General features: G+C 42.0%; 1 protein-coding gene across 4 annotated transcripts in view; it reads left to right on the top strand.

Moving 5' to 3' along the window:
- The first annotated feature begins 1,026 nt into the window (after positions 1 to 1,026).
- The window catches only part of PLCD4 (phospholipase C delta 4), a 26,863-nt gene continuing 6,822 nt past the window's right edge, over positions 1,027 to 21,067 (top strand). For 3 of the 4 annotated variants that reach the window (XM_078147689.1, XM_021002796.2, XM_078147687.1), the window contains exons 1-7: positions 1,027 to 1,251; positions 7,876 to 7,969; positions 12,065 to 12,123; positions 12,388 to 12,546; positions 14,550 to 14,778; positions 16,228 to 16,357; positions 17,663 to 17,894. In XM_078147689.1, coding sequence (XP_078003815.1) covers positions 12,099 to 12,123; positions 12,388 to 12,546; positions 14,550 to 14,778; positions 16,228 to 16,357; positions 17,663 to 17,894 — 775 coding nt within the window. In that variant the 5' untranslated portion in view covers positions 1,027 to 1,251; positions 7,876 to 7,969; positions 12,065 to 12,098. The remainder of the gene's footprint in view (positions 1,252 to 7,875; positions 7,970 to 12,064; positions 12,124 to 12,387; positions 12,547 to 14,549; positions 14,779 to 16,227; positions 16,358 to 17,662; positions 17,895 to 21,067) is intronic. The other variant, XM_078147688.1, reaches the window with a different exon arrangement.

Raw genomic sequence — 21,067 nt, 5'->3', positions numbered from 1 at the left:
TTTTCTTGAAGCCTTTTGCAGGTTTCTTATAGACCAGGAGGAATGTGGGTGGGTACTTATTGTGTGCCCTTAGCTACTGAGTCCCCGGGCCCCTGTCCGGTGACAGCCTCTGGCGTCCACATCATGATCTCATTTTTTTGTCAGATAATCTTATCTTCCCCAGGTATGGGGGCTGTTGGGGCGGGGAGGGGCTGAGGTTAGGGGTGTTGAGGGGAAGTTGCAGAGTTGGTGTAGACCTAGACAGAATCGCAGAGGCTGGGTAGGTCCCAATTCAGGTTGCTGGTGAGATTTCAAGGGACAGAGAGCCAAGTTTGACTCAGCTATTGACACCAGGACAGTTTGCTCCTCCCTAAGCCTCAGGGTCAGTTTCACGCTCTGGAAAATGTCACAGCAAAACACTTCTCACAACCCCTCTTGCGGGGTCTGAGGTGGAGTGCAATGGAGCTCCTTCCCTTTGTACCTCCTTAGTGTTTCCTTCCACTTGCTCCCACACCCCCTCCCCAACTGGTCTTCCTGCTCTGGGTTTCCTACTAAATCCCTACTTTCCCCTCATCATCAGAACCTTACCAGGACCTTGCAACTCACCCGTTTTATCCATCAGTCCAACAAATAATTATTAGGCACCTACTATATTAAAGGCACTATAAAGTCCCTGGATAATCTGGGATTATCACTGTCCTCCTTCCCCCTCTTCCTCCTGCCCTGATGCTGGACTGGGTGCTGTACAAAGCAGTTCAGATGGATGGGGGACCTGGCCAGTTGAAACAGAAACTGTTGAAGAGACAGCCTAGGCACAAAAGATAGCAGAATTACACACAGGAAAACTACCAGAGTAAAAAGCAGTGATTCACCAAATTGTACAGGCTCCAGATACTCCTTAGATTTCACTCTGAGAGCTACCGAAGACTTAGGGTCAGGGTTAAAACCAAGACGTGGGCAGCCAATGCCCTTTCTCAGAGGAGAGGTGGTACCCTTCACTCACACCCCTCCTCCTTTGTGAGATTCCCTGCCCAGCCCAGTGTCCTGGACCTTTAAGAGTCTGATAGGCAGGCCTGAGCAAAACGCTCACCTCCGCCCGCAACCCCCTTTGCTTGCTCTAAGTCAGCCAGTCGCAGTGGCTGGAGGAGCTGCAGCCGAAGAAGGAGGGGAGGAAAGGGAAGGGAAGGAGGAGAGACAATATAGCAAGAAGAGAAGAAACTACTGCTGCACAAAGGAATTCCAGCACCGGGACGTGGGATTATCCTGGCCACGGTAAGAGGACTTGGGGGATTTGCTCAGTTTTATCCAAGCTGTGCTTCCCTTGATTCTCCCGAACCTCTGACTCCTATCCTTCCCCACCCCTAACCCAGATCTGTCTCGTGTGTGACCCATCGCTCTGGCTCGTCCCCAGAGCTCTTTCCAGGCTATCTCTAGCTTATGCCCTATGCTTTCCATCCTTTTGCCCCGTCTATACTAGTCCTCAACAATCTAACAATCTCTTAGCTTCTCTCTCTCTCTCTCTCTCTCTCTCTCTCTCTCTCTCTCTCTCTCTCTCTCTCTCTCTCTCTCTCTCTCCCCTCCCTTCTCTCTTTTTCTTTCTCTTCTGTTTCTCTTTCCTCTTCTATTTCTCTTTCTCCTCTTTTTCTTTCTCCTTTCTCTGTCTGTCTTTCGTCTCTGTTCTCTCTCTCTCTCTCTCTCTCTCTCTCTCTCTCTCTCTCTCTCTCTCTCTCTCTCTCTCTCTCTTCTCTCTTTTTCTTTCTCTTCTGTTTCTCTTTCCTCTTTCTCCTCTTCTATTTCTCTTTCTCCTCTTTTTCTTTCTCCTTTCTCTGTCTGTCTTTCGTCTCTGTTCTCTCTCTCTCTCTCTCTTTCGTTGGAATATAGATGGGTGCTGTCATTAACAACAGTAGATCCAGACTTCTTTGCTGGCCACGGGCTATGGTCATTTATTCCAAGATTAAACTGAGGAGAAAATTCCTAAACTTCTGAAAGAGCAAAGCTTTGATTTCTGAACACTTGATTCTTAGTCTGAAAACAGGGTCAATGGAGAGTTCTCGGAACAGAGAGTATGGTCTAGAGGACAGGGAAATCAACAAACACTTTTTGAGGATCTGCTATGTACAAGATACTGTGTTAGGCTCTGTGAAATTGTACAAAAATGGTATCTCCTTAACTAAGCTTCCTCAAAGGGAGTACAAGATTAACCTGCCTTACCCCAAATTCTAATGTACATCACCTAATTCTATTTTGAACACCTCTGGTATAATTAATTCTCCTGACTCATAATTCCTTTCCTAGCTGAAAGCATCCACAGTGAGCACAAAACCACATCTTTTAAAGCTTAAAGTTGACTTTATGCAAAGGTCTGCTAAGCCTCTAAGTAAGAAGGAGTAGCAATGCATTTAACCAAGACATCCAACCTTCAGATTACTGTGTGACATTCAGTCTCTGGCCACCCAGTACGCTACAGAGGCATCTTTCCCTAAAAGAAAATATCTCAGAACAGGAAATGTGGAAATATTCTGAGAAAAGCGAAGCTTCGCAATGGAATATTTTTGTGGACGCTGGCTAACATGAGGCCAAAACGATTCATTTTTACTGGTAGATATTTTGAGAGCAGTTGATCAAGGTGAGGTGAGCTGAGGAAATGCTCTTCGAAGACATGGCATGCTAATGAGACTACATCTCATTATCCTTTATCCAGATTAGCCAGAAATAGAATAGATTTGGGGGGGGGCTATGAATTTAGGTGAGAAAAAATTATATCTTTATTTTCACTAACATTTTTTTTGGCTAGGCAATGGGGTTAAATGACTTGCCCAAGGTCATACAGCTAGTATATTTTCACTAACTTTTAACTGAAATTTAGCATTTCCTTCAATTATTTAAAAACATTCTGAGAAGGGGTCCATGGGCTTCACCAGACTGCCAAGAGGGTCCCAAAAAAAGGAATCTTGACGATTGTTCTGGAGCCAACTTGTTCCTACCCTCAAACAGATAATTAAATCAATTAAGGAGAAGCATGTATCAATATGAGCATTTAGGCCTGGCAAATCAGAGCAGCAAAGGCTTGATTTGTTGTTTTGTTGAATTGTCTAAAGTGAGTTAAAATGTTAATTATGTGTATTAAACTTAAAAGTGTGTTAACAAATACTTTTTTTTGGAGAGTCAGTTGTTAAACATTTAATAGCATAGGCTTTTACATAGCACAAGCTGTCCCTTATGTCTTAAATTGCACTCTCTCATCCTCTGTCTTCTGTTCTTCTCTTCTTAAAGCCTCTTTCAGTGGGCTGAAGACACAGATTTGTATCTTCACTCTGCATCTTACTCACTAATCTGTGAAATGAGGGCATTGGACTACTCTATACCTATGAGTTTGTCCTGTCCTAAATAATCCAAAACTTATGCATGTTTATATCTGAAGTGCCCAATCAGACCCAGACTCAAGTCTTGCCATGACATATGACCCTGGGCTAGTCATTTGACCTCTGAGCACCCTCAGACAATTCCCTATGGCTAGAAGTTGCAAAGAAAGTGTGGACCTGCTGTTGATGGAGGGAGCTGCCCCACCAGCAAGCATCCTGTATGTGCTAATGAAATCACAGTTCTGGTCTCCATCCCTTATCTCTAAAGAATGGAAAATGTTACTATAGGAAGAAAAATGAGACTTTAAAATGGAACTTCTTCATTTTCATTTTTCTCTTTTGAAAAAAAAAGATTTTAAACCATATTAAGTGCAACATAACTAATTAACCTTGCTTTACAACCATTTATATTTAAATCCATTTCAATGCATACAAAGTTATAACCACTTTCCAGTCTCACTCTCCAAGTCTCCATCAGGAATCTTTGTCCCTGAATTCTCATTCACTTTTCCTCTTTTGTGATGGTTAATGGTAGTGGTCGTGATTAGTATACGCCCTGTTCTAGTTAGTTCTGCTGTTTTGGGATATGTGTTATTTCACAATGGGCTTCCCAGACTTTAGATTTCCTTATGGCCTCCATTTCCTCATATGTAAAAGTGGGAGGCTGGACTCAATGAACCATCTCTGAGCTCCTTTCTAGATCAAACATTCCACAGTTCTGTGATCTTGGCCCATGTCCACTTCATTCTCCTTTTTCTTCTGAACCAGGTCAGCTATAGCCCTTCCTGGAAGCAGGGAGATGGGAAACATGACCTAAGTTCTTCTCCTTCGACTCTCTTGGAGACACTGATCTCCCACCCCACCCCCAGGACCCCTGGGATCTCAGCCAGAATCACTATTATCTAAAGGTTTCTGGTAGTTACTCTATACGGCAATCATTTTCCAGGAATTAGATCAAAGCTATATGGTCTGTGGATGTCAGAACTTGAATCTTGACCCTGCAACTCTGGACCAAGAGTCTTCCCTATCTATGCCTCATGTTTCCCGGTTATAGCATGGAAGATCATTGCCTCTGCTCCCCAGGGTCCAGTCGGGAGGGAGGTGGCGCAGAATAAAGCATGAAGATGACATGCATTATTGATGCTATAGTGCTTCTTTGTCTCTATCCATTGTCTTCATCTTGTCACGCCTTTCTGGGAATCCAGACTCCCTCACCCCATTGCCCAAATGCGTTCCTACTCCACTTTAGCCCCAAGACTTTTTTGACCCTGACTCTCACCCTACTAATCTCCCTAAACCTGTCACACCTCATTCCTTCATTAGCCACTGCTTTGACCCATCTGTTCTAATCCTACCTTGGGCACTAGAAGACTGGCTAGTAGATAGCATATTTGGATTCCAACTCCACTTTCTTATGAAAAATGTTTTTAAATCCTATCTCCTAGTAGGGAATAGGAAGATATTAAAGCCAAGATGGGACGTCCTACCCTAAGGACAGAGCCTAAATATTTTGTCTTCTAGCTTGGAAATGCCTGGAATTGAGACAGACTCGGAGGGTATAGTAATAGGTCTGAAAATAAAGGAGAAAAAGAGGGAGGAGGTGATAAGAAGGGACAAGGGACAAGGAAGTAAAAGGAACTGAGTTTTGAGAATAGGGAAAAAGAAGAGGGAATGCAGTGAGGAAATGATGACAGGAAAGAATGATAGAAAAGGGAAGAGAGGATGAAGTGAAGAGATTAGGAACAGGAACAGACAAAGAAAGGTAAGAAAAAATATGCAAAGATATGTGGAGACATTTATACAGGTATGTAAATGCAGGGATTCCCAAAAGTCTTAGTTTAGCTCTAAGCTATTAATATGTATGTGTGTGTGTATAAACACTGTGTGTGTGTGTGTGTGTGTGTGTGTGTGTGTGTGTGTGTGTGTATTCTCACAACAATCCTGGGAGGTAGATGCTATTATTATCCCCATTTTACGGATGAGGAAACTGAAGCAGGCAGAAGTCAAGTGACATGCCCAGGGTCATACAACTAGTCAATATCTTAGGCAGGATTTGAATGCAGGTCTTCTTGACAGTCTAATACTGTAGCCACTGAGCCATCCAGTTACCCCAAAAGAATCATTTGTTAAACTAGGAGGGTCACCACCTACTGACTCCTTCATCCTGGCCTCTTCTGCTCTGCATTTAAGACGAGCTCTGGAGTATGTACATGGCACACACACACACACACACACACACACACACACACACACACAACACACGTGTGCATGCATGCACGAGCGCGTGCGTGCCCTTTCTTATGGTCTGGAGTCTACCCAGATGATAGCCTCTATCTATCCATACCTCAAACTAATTTATGCTAAAATGTTCACTTAAAAAACCCTTTTTTTAGTGGATAGGGCACTGGCCCTGAAGTCAGGAGGACCTGAGTTCAAATCCTGCCTCAGACCAAACACTTGACACTTACTAGCTGTGTGACCCTGGGCAAGTCACTTAACCCCAATTGCCTTAAAATAAATAAAGAGTCCTTTTTTTGTGCTGTTTGCCCCAGGCCTGCTTCACCTGAGCCAAAAACAATGGAGGGAGCAGATAATTAGGAGATGTCAGTGGAAGGTGGGGAGCATGAGAACCATGTGTGGGGTGGAGTGACTTAACTGATCAAGGCAGAGACAAGTGTAGGGCTGCAGAGACAGTGAAATGACTGTCACCATATGAGGAATGACAAGATAGGAAATGAGAACTTGGGCCAGGAATTTAGGATTAGGGAGCAGGCCCGTGTGGTTACCCCATAACAATAATAACAACAACTAACATTTACATAGTACTTACTATGTGCCAGGCAGTGTGCCATGAGCTTTAAGTATTGATTCTCAACATAACCCTGAGAGGTAGGTGCTATTATTACCCTCATTTTACAGATGAGGAAACTGAGGTAAACAGCAGTTAAGTACTATTGCTTTTGGTCGACTGGAAAGGATTGTGTGTGAATTGGATGGGGGTTAAGAAAGGGAGGAAAGGGGAGTTGGAATTGGAGAGGGCGGGTGTCCATCTGGTGAGAGGAGATAGTGGTGGTGGCCTAGATCTGCTTCCTCGTCTCCAGCAGCTTGCCAGTTCTGAGAACCACACAGAGAGTCTAGAGTATTTTCTCCGTGGTGAGTCCAGCATGAGGAATCTTGAAGAAATGCAGCTCTCAGGGGATCTGATGGCCCCCAGGGGTGATAGCAATGAAGGCCTGTCACTCCTGTAAAGGGTCCTGGGTTTGTCTCATGGGCCCTCCAGTGGGGGAAGGCCCATTCTGGGCTTGAGATACAGACTTTGCTGAGAACAGGACTAACATATCTCTTGTCTCAAGACCAACCCCTTCCTCTGTCTTGAACTTCTACCCATCAAAGTCCTCTTCTAGATGAAAACGATGCCACAGATGATCTTGTCTTATTTGAACACAGGTAAAACCCTGATGTGGAGATAGGAGGAGGGGTGGATAGGGAGGTTTTGAAAAGGTAGATCAAAGGTATTTCCTTCACCTGTTAAACAGTAGATGCAGTGACCTGTTCTAACCCTGTCTCCATTTCATGGTCCTTTGTGAGGCTCCAGTGTCTGTGAGCAGTCCAAGGTTGAATAAAATGGGTCCCACCTTTCAGACACGAACAACAGCTAAATCTCTGGTGCCACAAAAAGAGAAATCAAACAACAGAAAAGTAGTGTGGTCAGTGCCTAGCCCTGGCACTGGGATAAGATGTCTGGCCGGGGTGAGAAGGGAAGGAGAGATCACATCTCAGCTTTGAGGAGAGAGCTCGGGCCAGTTCTGGGATCTTTTGAAAACAAGGAAAGAAATTTTTTTCTGAGGGCTGGGCCAGTTGCTTTACCCTTCAATTTCTAGACTATTTACACCACTCAGAGGAAATCGAAGGGGACTATCCCTTCTAAAAGAATGCTCGGAGTTCCAGCCCTAGGTATTATGTGTGAGACACCATGTTAGGTTCTGGGAATTCAAATACAAAAAAAATGAAACAAATCCTATTCAAGGGATTTACATTCCCATCAGTATATAGAATAAATACTTAAGTATTTTAGTATATAGAATAAATATTATATACATAGAATAAGTATATAGAATAAATACAAGATAAAGCCAAGCCAGTTAAATTTAAGGTAGTTAGAGAGGGAGGGAACTAGCAATTTGGGAAGAGGAAGGGAGAAATCAGAAAAAAAGCTTCCTGTAGGTGGTGGTTCCTGAGATGTGTGTATGAAGGAAGAGAGATTCTAAGAGGTAGAGGTGAGGAGGAGGTACGTTTCAGGTGAGGGCTAGTTTGACTGGTTCTCAGAGGACAGAAGGGGGAATATATGTGCAGTGAGATTTGAAAGGTAGTCAGGGGCCAGGATGTGAAGGTTGCCTAATGTTTTTTCACCCCACCTCACTGGCTCAAATTATTTCTGGGTCCCAAGTTCCTCATCTGTTTAGTGGGGTGGTTGTATTAGATGACCTGAGGGATGAGGTTCCAACTCCAACATTCTGTGATTCTCTATGGCCAGAAAGCTGAGAAGAAACAGACAAGCCTGAAAAATGAACCTTGTGAGGCAGCTGAACAAGAAGATGCTAAAGGGGAAGATTTCAAGATGCTAAAAGGTGTTTATAATAATGGGGGTACCTTGCTGTTCTCTATCCCCACCAAGGTAGGGTAAGAGGAGTAAAGTCTGGCTAGAGGCTGCATGGCTAACATGGGGTGTTTGGGCATAAGGAATCATAAAACGCAGAATGGAAGGAACTCTGATGACTGGTTCCTAGATCTAACTTGGTTTCTTTTCCTTTAAAACAGTAAAATTTAGGCAAATGTAAAATCTTTCTTAAGACTAGTTCTTTTCACTCAAAGTTTTAAAAACAAATGTTAAAAATTATTTTTACATGTAACTGGGGAAGAACAAAATACTAAATAAAAGTTGAAAAAATGGTATTTTAAGAGGTAATATAGCTTCCTTCTCTCCCCACTCTGTATTACTCCAGTCTTTATCCTGGAAAATATAGAAGAACATAGGTTAAAGAGGTATTTGGTGAATAGGCTTGGCTTTAAAGATAAGAAAATGTATCTCTCTATAAAGTATGGGACCTGGAATTAGGAACACTCATTTTCTTTTTCTTTTCTTTTTGGCTAGGCAATGGGGTTAAGTGACTTGCCCACGGTCACACAGTAAGTGTTATGTGTCTGAGGTCAGATTTGAACTCAGGTCTTCCTGAATCCAAGGCCAGCACTCTATCCACTGCACCACTTAGCTGCCCCTGGGAATGCTCATTTTCCTGAATTCAAATCCAGCCTCAGACATGTAGTATGTGACCCTGGGCAAGTCGCTTTACCCTGTTTGCCTCAGTTTCCTCATCTTAAAAATGATCTGGAGAAGGAAATGGCCAACCACTCCAGCATTTTTGCCAAGAAAACCTCAAATGGGGTCATGGCTGAACAACAACCTCTCTTTCCTTTGCAGAGCTGGGAGATTATAGGTGTGGAGCTACCTACCATGTCAGATTCAGCTGACCATGGGGTCATAGAGTTAGGACTGGAAAGGACTTTAGAGAGGGCTAGATCCTCTCATTTCATAAATAAGGAAAATTGTGGGCTTAAAAAAAATAACTTGACCAGTGTCACACAGGTAGTAAGTCAAACCCAGGTCCTTTGACTCCAAACCTGGCACTATTTCCATCATACCCATGTGCTACTTACTTTTACTAAACTTTTTCCTTTTCCTTTTTCTTTATTATTCTTTCTTACAAGGCATGGACAACTCTCTGAGTAGAAGAAGGGAAAGGATATATTCAGAAATAAAGTGATGTACAAACAAGCTACATCAATAGAAATATATATATATATGTATATATATATATATATATATATATATATATATATATATATATACATATATTTAAATAGGCATTTGAAGCCCAAAATAAATGATTCATGTCTCTAGGTGTGGATGAATTAGATTCCAGATGACTGAAGAAACTTTAGGTGGGGGAAATGTCCTGGTGATCTTTGAGACAGATGCCGAAATGCTAGAGATAGGAGGAGGTCTTCATTTTCAAAAAGCAGAGCCTAAAAAGGATCTCTCAGTGAGACTGACATTAATCTTCAGGCTGTTTTAGAACAGCTTATTACACAGACGAATTGTGAACACATAGAAATGTAAGTATGGATCACTAGGAATTAGTATGGGCTTACTAAAAATAAAAATAAATTGTACCAGATTAACTTTATTTCCTTTTTAAATACCATTAGTAGACTGATAGGTCAAGAGATCTGCATCTATTTCAGAAAGCAGTATAAGGTAGAGATTGACTGCTGCTCAGGAGACTCCGGTTCTGCTTCCTGCTCTCTCACTGCCTTGCTGTGTGACATTGGGCAAGTCCTGCTAACCACCCTGTTTTCTTAGCGGTAAAATGAGGGTGTTGAACTTACAGAAGAAAAACTTAGCCAAGAGCTCTCAGAGACGATTTATTATTAGACATGCATTCCTTCTATGAGAGAGGTCCAAACTGGCAAAGTTCCTAGTACTGATCAAAATTCTCTTCCACTCAGGTAATTTCCATTTACGTTCTATAGATTCAGTTCAGTTGCTTTTCAGTCTTGTCTGACTCTCTGTGACCCCATTCAGGGTTTTTTTGGCAAAGATACCGAAGTAGTCAGCCATTTCCTTCTCCAGCTCATTTTATAGGTGAGGAACTGAGGCAAACAAGGTTAAGTGGCTTGCCCAGGGTCACCCAGCTAGTAAGTTTCTGAGGTCAAATTTGAACTCATGAAGATGAGTCGTGACTCCAGGCCTGACACTCAATCCACTGTGCCACCTAGCTGCCCCACATTCTACAGACATACTAAAACAAAAGATACCTCCACACCAAAATAAACCAAAGGTACAAGGGTTAAATGCAAGGGTTTTTGATTCATTGAAACAAGACTAAAGGAATATTACTGCTGGTGCACTCCTAGAAAAAATAACTTCTAAAATCAATCATTCCTTTAGCTACTCCCCTTTTAATATGGTCAAAGGTCAACAAAGAGATATTTCTCCTAATATAATTAAAGACATTTCTGCTCTTCTTTAATAGAGATAAACAAGACCAAGTCTCCTAATTTCAGGAAATAAAGATTCCTTCCTGAAACTGATAAAATCTCTTCAAAGAATACAAATTAGCTTTTTATGGAGTCCAAGGACTTTAGACTAAGCCCCTCATGATGTTTTTTTTTTCTTTTATAAATTAAATTAATTTTTTGTTACATTTTAAGTTCTGAACTGTCTCTCTCCCTATCTTTCACTAGAGAACGCCACTATTGGACACACACGTATGCACATGCATATATGTATAGCTATGTATAGATGTATAGATATATATTTATAGATAGATACATATATCTGTGTGTGTATATATATATATATATATATATATAAAACTATATCTATATCTGTGTGTATGTGTACGTGTAAAACCATACTATGCATACTTCTGTTTATCAGTTCTTTCTCTGAAGGTAGATAGCATCTTTCTTTATAGGTCCTTTGTGGTTGACTTGAGTATTTATAATACTCAGAATTACTTATTCACTCAAAGTCATTCTTAAAACAGTATTGCTCTTACTGCATACAATGTTCTCTTGATTCTGCTCATTTCACTGTTCATTATCTCATGTAAGTCTTTCCAAAATCAACGTGTTCTTCGTTTCTTACAGTATTTCTTACAGTACTTACAGGAATATTCCAAACTTTTTTTTTGCTTTTTGGTGAGGCAATTGGGGTTAAGTGACTTGCCCAGCGTCACACAGCTAGTAAATGTCAAGTGTCTGAAGCCAGATTTGAACTCAGGTCCTCCTGACTCCAAGGCTGGAGCACTATCCATTGCACCACCTAGCTGTCCCTCATGTTTTTTCTAAAATCAATTTGTTTTAATTTTAATTTTAAATTTATTTATTTATTTATTTTTGGTCTAGGCAATGGGGTTAAGTGACTTGCCCAGGGTCCCACAGCTAGTAAGTGTTATGTATCTGAGGCCGGATTTGAACTCAGGTCCTCCTGAATCCAAGGCCAGTGCTCTATCCACTGCGCCACCTAGTTGCTCCCTAAAATCCACTTGTTCATCATTTCTTACAGTACTTATAGTAATATTCCAAATCTTTCTTAATAATGATAGCTAGCATTTATATAGTGTGATTCTTTTAAGGTTTGCAAAGTGCTTTACAACAATCATCTCATTTTTTCTTCACAAATCTCTTGTGAGGTAGGTGCTATTACTATCCCTGTTTTACAGAAGAGGAAACTGAGGCAAATGGGGTTAAGTGACTCGCCCAGGGCCGCACAGCTAGTAAGTATCTGAGGCCAGCTTTGAATTCTGGTCTTCTTAATTCCAGGCCCAGTACTCTATCCATTGCACCTCTTAGTTGTGACACCATTAAAGTCTTAGTGTTCTGTACGCTTCTACAGATTCAGTAATTCCTAAGGACCATTCCAACTGTAACAGTCTATGAATGCATGTAGATTTATAGTTTGATTATTTCACAGTCTGTCATCATATCTTCATGTGTCTTCATGATATCCACTTGTTGGATATGTTATGGAAGAAATCCTTGATCCAGAATGGATTAAACTCAATGTCTTCTGACGTCCTTTCCATCTCTGAGACTCTTTGCTTGTGTATGACCTCCAAGGTGACCCCAATGTCTGACATTCCCTCTCGCCCTAGCAGGTGCTTTCTGTGAAGTCTGGGAGTCGTGAGGGTCATGGCATCGCCCTTGCACAGCATTCGTGAGTACCGGTTGGAGGACAGGAGGATGTGGGGAGGCGGGAGACAGTGTTGGAGATGGTGACCGAGATGGTGACCGAGATGGTGACCGGGATGGTGACCAGGATGGTGACCGGGATGGTGACCAGGATGGTGGCCAAGATGGTGACCGGGATGGTGACCGGGATGGTGACCGGGATGACTTGGGGGAAGTTCCAGAACCGCCTACCCGGGCTCGTCAAACCCCCCAGCCAGCTCTTCTGTCACATTGCCTTCCCCTCCTGCAGGGCTGCCTTTGGATGGTGATCTGCTGTTGATGCAGAATGGGTCGATGCTACGCAAGGTCAAATCCCGAAGTTGGAAGAAACAGAGATACTTCAGACTCCAGGATGATGGAATGACCGTTTGGTACGCCCGGCAGGCTGGTGGAAGAACCAAACCTAGCTGTGAGTGACTGTGGGAAAAAGGATGCTGGGAAAAGTGAGAAAAGACCCTGAGAGGCAGGACCAACCTAGGCATTAGCTGCTGGGGCTACCAAAGAGTCCATCGAGCAAACAGACTACATTTGTGCCTGCGTGTCCCCTCGGGAACCCTGACACAATGGTTGTGTTTCTAGGCAGGGGCTGGATTTGGGGAAGGTGGTATGATTTTTTCATTTGATTCCACAAACTCCCACCTGAAATAAATGCCAACATTTTATAAACACCATTGGCCAGATCCATTATAACAGTTCTAGAATCTCATGATCTGATCACTTTGAGGGTGCCATCTTTTGACTGACAGCCTAGACTACTTTATAACAACAGATCTATTCTATCGTTACTACGGATATTCCCTCTAGCAGTACAGACAGCAATCCAGTATGCCTTCTTATCTTACATCATTCTTGTCCACATTCTCTCATAAATTCTCCATAGGCGGGGCAGCTAGGTGGCGCAGTGGATAGAGCACCGGCCCTGGAGTCAGGAGGACCTGAGTTCAAATCTGACCTCAGACATGTAACATTTACTAGCTGTGTGACCCTGGGCAAGTCACTTAACCCCATTGCCTAGCCCCCCCCCAAAAAACAATTCTCCATAGGCAATTCACCCATCAAGCTGAAGGTCTTCTAGGTCTTTTAACATTTAAAGACCAAAATAAGATCTAATCTCAGGTGTCTTCAGGAGACTTAAATAATTTGGTTCCCTGGTGGACAGAAAAAGCTAGTGATTAATTTTCTCCCCTTGTAGAACTGGAATCAGACAATTAGGCTCAATAAGAATTTCTAAACTGTAGCATATTTACCTTTCAAGAGTCTTCACATATTGGTCAGCTAGGTGACACATTGGATGGAGTGCTGGACCTAGAATCAGGAAGACTCATCTTCCTAAGTTCAAATCTGGCCTTGGACACTTACTAGCTATGTGACTCTGGGCAAGTCACTTTACCCTGTTTGCCTCAGTTTCCTCATTTGTAAAATGAGCTGGAGAAGGAAATGGCAAACCACTCCAGTTTGCCAAAAAACAAAAAACAAAACCCAAATGGAATCACAAAGAGTTTCCAGGCCCAGCTCTCTATCCACTGTACCACCTAGCTGCCCTCTGTAATAATACTAAGACATTATTTGCTTATTAAAGTACTCCTCCCTTTACCAACTAAAGTGTATGAAGCCACATTTTCTTCTTCTACTTCAACCAAAACAACATCTCACAACAGAGTGAATGCAGAAGCAGATATGAGAAACTAGCTGTCTTTTATTAAGGCAGACACTAAAAAGATATGTAAAAATATGTAAAACAATGCCACTCTAATCACTAATTTTTTATACGATATAGTTATTTTTCATAAAAATGTTATTTATGTTAACATGTAATGGTTTATCATTTTTAATGAATTAATGCATATTTTAAAATTTTATCCATTTTTATATCTGTTTTATATTGAAAGGTATAACCAGTGGTGTGTTGGAGCTAGCTCATGCCAACTCAAGAGAATCAATTGTTAAATTTTCAGTGTGAATATTTACACCTCTGGAATTGGCAAACTATAAATTAGGACTTGATTTGTTGTTTTATTAATCATCCAGACTTGAGAAAGTATTGGAGAAAATGTTCATTCTGCGTGTAAAACTTAAGTGTGTCATGGGTACATTTTTCTCTCTGGAGAGCCAATTGTTAAACGTTTACCAGCATACTTCTAGATATAACCCATGTAAATCAAAGCTCTTTGGGGTGCTCAATAATTTTTAAAAGTATATATATATTTTTAAAAGTATAGTGTCTTAAGACAATAAGTTTAAAGACCACTAGGCTAGATGGTCTATGGGGTCCCTTCCATTTCTGAGATTCTCTGAGACCTCACAGCAAAGTCTTGACTTTAAAAGCCCATGAATTAAACAGACAGACAAACAAACAAACAATCCTGACTCTTCTTCCCTTCCTTTGTCTTGCTCTTTCCACTCCATTTGCAGTCTCCATTTCAGACGTGGAGACAGTGCGAGAGGGCCATGAATCAGAACTGCTCCGGAGCTTAGCGGATGAAATCCCCCTGGAGCATGGCTTCACCGTTGTTTTCCATGGGCGCCGCCCCAACCTGGACCTGGTGGCAGGCAGCATTGAAGAGGCACAGAGCTGGGTGCAAGGGCTTCGGCACCTGCTGGAGATTATCACCAGCATGGACCAGCAAGAGAAAATGGACCAGTATCCTTCCAGTGAGGACACTAGCAGTATATATGGGAGGAGCCCAGAGAATGGTATGAGATATCAGGGATAGGAACAGAGGAATGATGGGACATCAAGGACCAGGATTAGGATGTAATCGGCTGAGATGGGAATGAGGAGAGGGGCTTAGAAGGTAATCACAGAGTGTATGTAGTGTAATAGTGTCTAAGGATGCTGAAGTATGCTCAGTACATTACCTGCCACATACTAATGCATGCTACATCTATTTATATCTGTCTATCTATCTGTCTATTTCTTCCATTTGTCTATCCATATATCCATCCATCCATCCATCATCTATCTATCTATCTATCTATCTATCTATCTATCTATCTATCTATCTGTCTGTCTGTCTGTCTGTCTGTCTGTCTGTCTGTCTGTCTGTCTATCTATCTATCTATCTGTCTCATCTGTCGATCCATCCATCCATCCATCTGTCCATCTGTCTGTTCATCCCTCTGTCTGTCTTCCATTTGTCTATCATCTGTCTATCCATCCATCTGTCCATCTGTCCGTCCATCTGTCTGTCTGTTTCTTCCATCTGTCTGTCTGTCTGTCTGTCTGTCTGTCTGTCTGTCTATCTATCTATCTATCTATCTATCTATCTATCTATCTATCTATCTATCTAATTCATCGATCCATCCATCCATCCATCTGTCCATCTGTCCGTTCATCCCTCTGTCTGTCTTCCATTTGTCTATCATCTATCTATCCATCCATCTGTCCATCTGTCGGTCCATCTGTCTGTTTCTTCCATCTGTCTGTCTGTCTATCGATCTATCTATTTATCTATCTATCTATCTATCTATCTATCTATCTATCTATCTATCCACTCATCCATTCCTCTGTCCCCTGCAAGGGCTCTTAATTTGGGCTATGTGAATTTTTAAAAAATTTTGATAACTGTAGATCTTACGCATCTAAAAATATTATTCTGAAAAAAGTGGTCCATAGTCTTCACCAGCCTGCCAAAGGAGTCCATGTCACAAAGAAGTGGTTAAGAATCCCTGAACTAAAGGAAGCTACAGAAGTGGAACAAGGGAATGGACCCTGGGCAGACCAAGGGAGAATGACTTTAGCCCAGCATGAGGATGTCCTGTGATGCATAAGTAACAGAGTTGGGCACGATGGGACCCCAAGGGTGAATGACAAGAGAAAAGGGCAGTAGGAGATGTCTTGCACTCAGGATAGGAAGAGGAAAAGGGAGGAAGCAAAGATTGGGACAAAGAAGACAAATAGGGACCTGATATGCTAAGGATCCTGGGCAGAATTAGGGTATTGGGGATGAGAAATTATTGTACTTTGAAGGGTCAAAAGATATGGAATCATTTCAGGTTCCTTAGGTCATCTGCCCTTCGTGCTAAAACACAGCCCCCTCAGAAAAAGACCCCAAACCCAGCCCATGGGTTTTCCTTCACCCTGACACAGATGGCTGAGTGATTGGTTTCAGCAGGGGGACAAAGACCAGGATGGTAGAATGAGTTTCCGGGAGGTGCAGCGATTACTACGGTTGATGAATGTAGACATGGACCCTGAGCATGCTCTCCAGCTCTTCCAGGTGTGTGTCCTGGTAGGGGAGGAATGAAAAGGAATCAGCCGGTTAACTTCACTGCTCAAGCCACCTCTTGATATCAATTAGTTGTTCAATCTATTAACACTTTATTAAATGTCTATCTACTTAGCTAGGCACTGTGGGGGGAAGGGCACACAAAGAACCAAGTAGAACTGGGCTAGATCAATGGTTCCCAATCTTTTTAGGTAAGAGTATTCATTTTTTGATGATAAAATATTTTACAGACTACTTCCCCCATATGATAGTAATAGTGAATATACATTGGTTGGGAAAATACAGAATAACTGAAAATGACTATTAATCTTGTGATGCTTTAAAATTAGTTTGTATGTTATTAACCATTAACAATTAATTGTATATACACAATTATATATTAACACATATAATATATAATATAAAATGTATTAATAATTAATGTATATATACACAATATAATTATATACATAATTATGATACAAAGACTTACATATTATTAACATTTGGAAAAAAGCCATACATATACGTTCCATACGTGTGTGAGGCATCTAGGTGGCATAGTAGATAGAGCATCATCAGGAAGACCTGAATTCAACTCCTGCCTCAGAAACTTACTACATCTGTGCGAATCACTTCAACTCTCTCTCAGTCTTAGTTTACTCACCTGTAAAATGGGGATAACAAAGTGCCTACTTCCCAGGGTTGTTATGAGGATTGAAATAATGTATATAAAGTGCTTTGTAAATTGTAAAGTGTTTTCTGAATGCTAGCTGTGACCTTTTATTACTATCATCATCATTATTATTCAATCTGCAGAAGGTATGTTTGCTTATTTATGTAGTTACATATGGACTCCCAGGATCCTTCCAATAACTCCACAGCCTCCATAGTGGGCTACAAGGGGGAATCCCTTGGCTAGATCATGTGTAAGTTCCCTTCCAGCTCTAAATTCCATGATCTATTTTAATTCTAAGGCGTAATTCCTGCCCTTAAAGAGTTTGTAATGATATCACATTGGACTATCACTGGGTTGTGAGCTTCTTAAGGGCAGGAAATGTCTTTTGCCTCTTTTTTTGTGTCCCCAGTTCCTGGCACATGGCAGATGCTTAATAAATGACTAATTGACTGATATTGGAGACAAGATGTATATACATCTTATTTCATAAGGGATGAGACACATAGAAGTTAAATGACAAAGAGTTGGTATTACATTATTTCCTCACAACCTCTTTTCATGGCTGGTGCCTGGTTGGAGAGCTGAGTGAATGGAGAACAGGGTCCCTGAAAACCCTGTCCCCACAACTTCCTATGCAGGCTGCAGACAAGTCAGAGTCAGGGATGTTGGAAGGCGAGGAATTTGTGGAGTTCTATCGGGCCCTCACCCAGCGCTCAGAGATCCTGGAGCTGTTTGAAATCCTCTCAGGGGATGGCCAGAAGTTGACGCTGCTGGAGTTTGCAGATTTCCTTCGTGAAGAGCAGAAAGAGGGAGACCAGGCTTCTGACCTCGCCTTGGAACTGATTGCTCGCTATGAGCCGTCAGACAGCGGTACATGTGTTTGGGGAGAAGGGGAGGGAAGAGACAAAGAAAGGGAACAGGATGATTGTGTGGGATGCTAGAGAGTGAAGCACAGATTCACAAGGACTCTCTTATCTAACCCTGGACTGGCTAGAAATCCCTGTTCTTGCCCCAGATCATGGTATCTTATCTCTGGGAACCACGATTCATGACACTGACTAAATCTTCAGGGAAGGAGTGATTACCACAGTAACCATTAATGGAAACACAGATTTAGGTCTAGAAAAGAGCTTCTCATTGTCAATCATTTTCAGTTGTATCTGACTCTTCATGACCCCATTTGGGGTTTTCTTGTCAGAGAAGTGGTTTGCCATTTCCTTCTCCAGTTCATTTTACAGATGATGAAATACGTAAATAGAGTGAAGTGACTTGCCTAGGGTCACAGGTAGTAAGTGTCTGAGGTAGGATTTGAGCTCAGGTCTTCCTAACTCCAGATCTGGTACTCTATCCACTGTGGAAAAAAGCTTAGAAATCACCTAAACCAATTCCCTCATTTTGCAGATGAGGAAATTAAGGTCCCCTAGAGATGCAGAGACGTGTCCAACGTCACACAAGGTAGTAAGTGGAGAGTAGCGTTTCTAACCCAAGCCCTCTGACTAATGTCAAGCATCTGTTTTTATCCCTCGCTGTTGGGAGATTCTGGTGTCTAACTTTGATCTGGGCGCAGGTTCAGTCCCATTTTATTTTGTTCCATGATCCACAGAGAGGGAGAATAGCTGCTTATCAACCTCCAGTCTTCTCTCTTTGTACAATTTAAAAAATTTAAACTTTGGATCAAACCTGTTATTTCATCAGCACAGAGAACTCCCGATGAGAAAACACTCCACCAAAGCAGGTCAGCAACTGTTCTACAATTTACAGTCTTACAGGGCCGACTGGGGCTCACATTGTCAGAATAAATAATAATGATGATAACGATAGCATTTATGTAGTGCTTTAAGGTTTACAAAGCACTTTACAAATATCTCATTTGATCTTCACAGCAACCCTGGGAGATAGATGCTATGTTAACCCATTTTACAGATGAGGGAACTGAGGTAGAGGTTAAGTGACTTGCCTTGGGTCACATAGCCAGCAAGTGTCGGAGGCTGAATTTGAACTCAAGTCTTCCTCACTCCAGGCCCAGCACTTTATCCACTGCGTACCCTACCAGCCAGTAGTTGAGTCCCTATCTTCTATCTTCCCGACTCAGAGGCCAGCTTTCTATCCATCACGCCAAGATGACTCTCCTATCTTCTCTTCTCAAAGATAAATGATGTGGTTTCACTTCCCAGCTTTAAACTGTCTTTTTTGTTTTCCACTGTATTCTCTCCATATTCTCCCCCAGCTGTCTTTAGTTGTTGAGTCCAGCACTGGCCTGAGCTTGATAGTGATGATTCATTGGGTTGCTATGGACTGGTGATTATGGTACTTTTTCGTTTGTAATCTATACCCCAAACCTTCTTTGTCTCCCTGCCTCAGCCTGGATCCTTCCCTCTTTGGTCCAGCGCATTAGATTTGAAGCTCTGAGACCTACATTCAAACTCATACTCTGCTAACTGACTATGTGTGTGACTTTGGACGAGACACATAACCTCTGTTTGCCTCATCTGTGAAAGGGAGATAATAACAGTACCTAACTTCCCAGGTTTGTTGTGAGGATAAAATGAGTTAATATGTAAAGTGCTTTACAAACCTTATAGCGTTTTACACACACACACACACACACACACACACACACACACACACACACCCCACACACACACATACACACACATACACACACACACAAGATAGCTATTGTTGTTATTGTTCAATTATTTTCCTACTATGGGCCTCAGCTTCCTTATCTGTCAAGTGAGGAGGTTATATCTGATGATATCTAAAATTCTTCTAGTTCTAAATCTACGATCCTCCTTTGGGGAAGGAGTCAGAATACAGCAAGAGTCAGAAACATGGTAGGTGAGAGCTGGACACTAGATCCAAGTGGCCTGGGTCCCAATCTTCTCCCTCCCTTCTAGCAGAGGAGAATTATACATCTCTATGAGTGACTTCAAGTTTAGGGTGTGAAAGGAAGAATGATGGAACAGCAAGTTACAGAAATCTATCAGATTGTGAGCTCCTTGAGGGAAGGGACTGTTTTTTCCTTCTTTTTGAAATCTCCAGCACTTAGCACCATGTCCGGCACAGAGTAGGTGCTTGATAAATATTTATTGATTGAATTGACAGTAAATACTAGTGTCCCTCTGGATGCAGAATATGTCAGTTCCATTCATACTGTCCTACTATGTCTGTCTCATGCCCATAATGAATGTCACTGACAGAGGAGGGAGATAGAATGATAGGCAGATACGCCATCATTTCAATCCATTGGGCACTGGCTCCTTGCTTCATATAAACCCCAAATAGCTATTTAAAGAGGAAGAGAGATATAGAAGGACACATGGTCCCTGTTCGCTAAGGGGAGAGACAGAACAGATGTTCATAAAATCCCAAAGTAATACATGTGATAGGAAGACATAACATTCCATACAGATAATGTTGTGAAAAGAGCCATGGGCTAGGAATCAGGAGATTCCTAGGTCCCACAAACTTAGTTCTGCCACTGTGCTCTATGACCCTGAAGTTCAGCCTTAGTTTACTCATCTGTAAAATGACGAGGTCAGATTTTATGACTGTTAAGGTCCCTTCTACCTCTAAGGTACCTCTTACACAGGGTTCATAGAATTGAGAGCTGGAAAAAGGCTTTAGAAATTGTCTAGTCTCACAGCCCTATTTTACTACAAATTATGACCCCAAGGGCCAGAAAAGAGAAATAACTTGTCAAAGATCATAGATGTAGAAAGGAACCAGAATTTGACCCAGGTCCCCGCTGACTTCAAATCTAGGGCTCCTGATGTCATTGATGCCTCCCTGTGCTACACTGTGTTTTCATCACCTTACCATGCTATATGAATGTGAGTTAATAACGTTGTGATCATTGTCATCCTATTTGTAAGTTCTGGAGGCCAGAGTTTTGACATGAAAATGACTGAACGACGGGCAGTACTAAATGGGAAAGGCCTTGTAACAAGGGGGCATTTCTTGATCGGGATTTGGGGGGCTGAGATGGAACATGATTTGTGAAATAGATGGGGGCAGGGGTTTTCAAGTGGGGGGGGGAG

This window comes from Phascolarctos cinereus, unplaced genomic scaffold, assembly GCF_003287225.1.
Source record: "Phascolarctos cinereus isolate Bilbo 61053 unplaced genomic scaffold, phaCin_HiC Scaffold_7;HRSCAF=346, whole genome shotgun sequence".
Taxonomy (NCBI): Eukaryota; Metazoa; Chordata; class Mammalia; order Diprotodontia; family Phascolarctidae; genus Phascolarctos; species Phascolarctos cinereus.
This window is presented reverse-complemented; position numbering and strand designations above follow the sequence as displayed.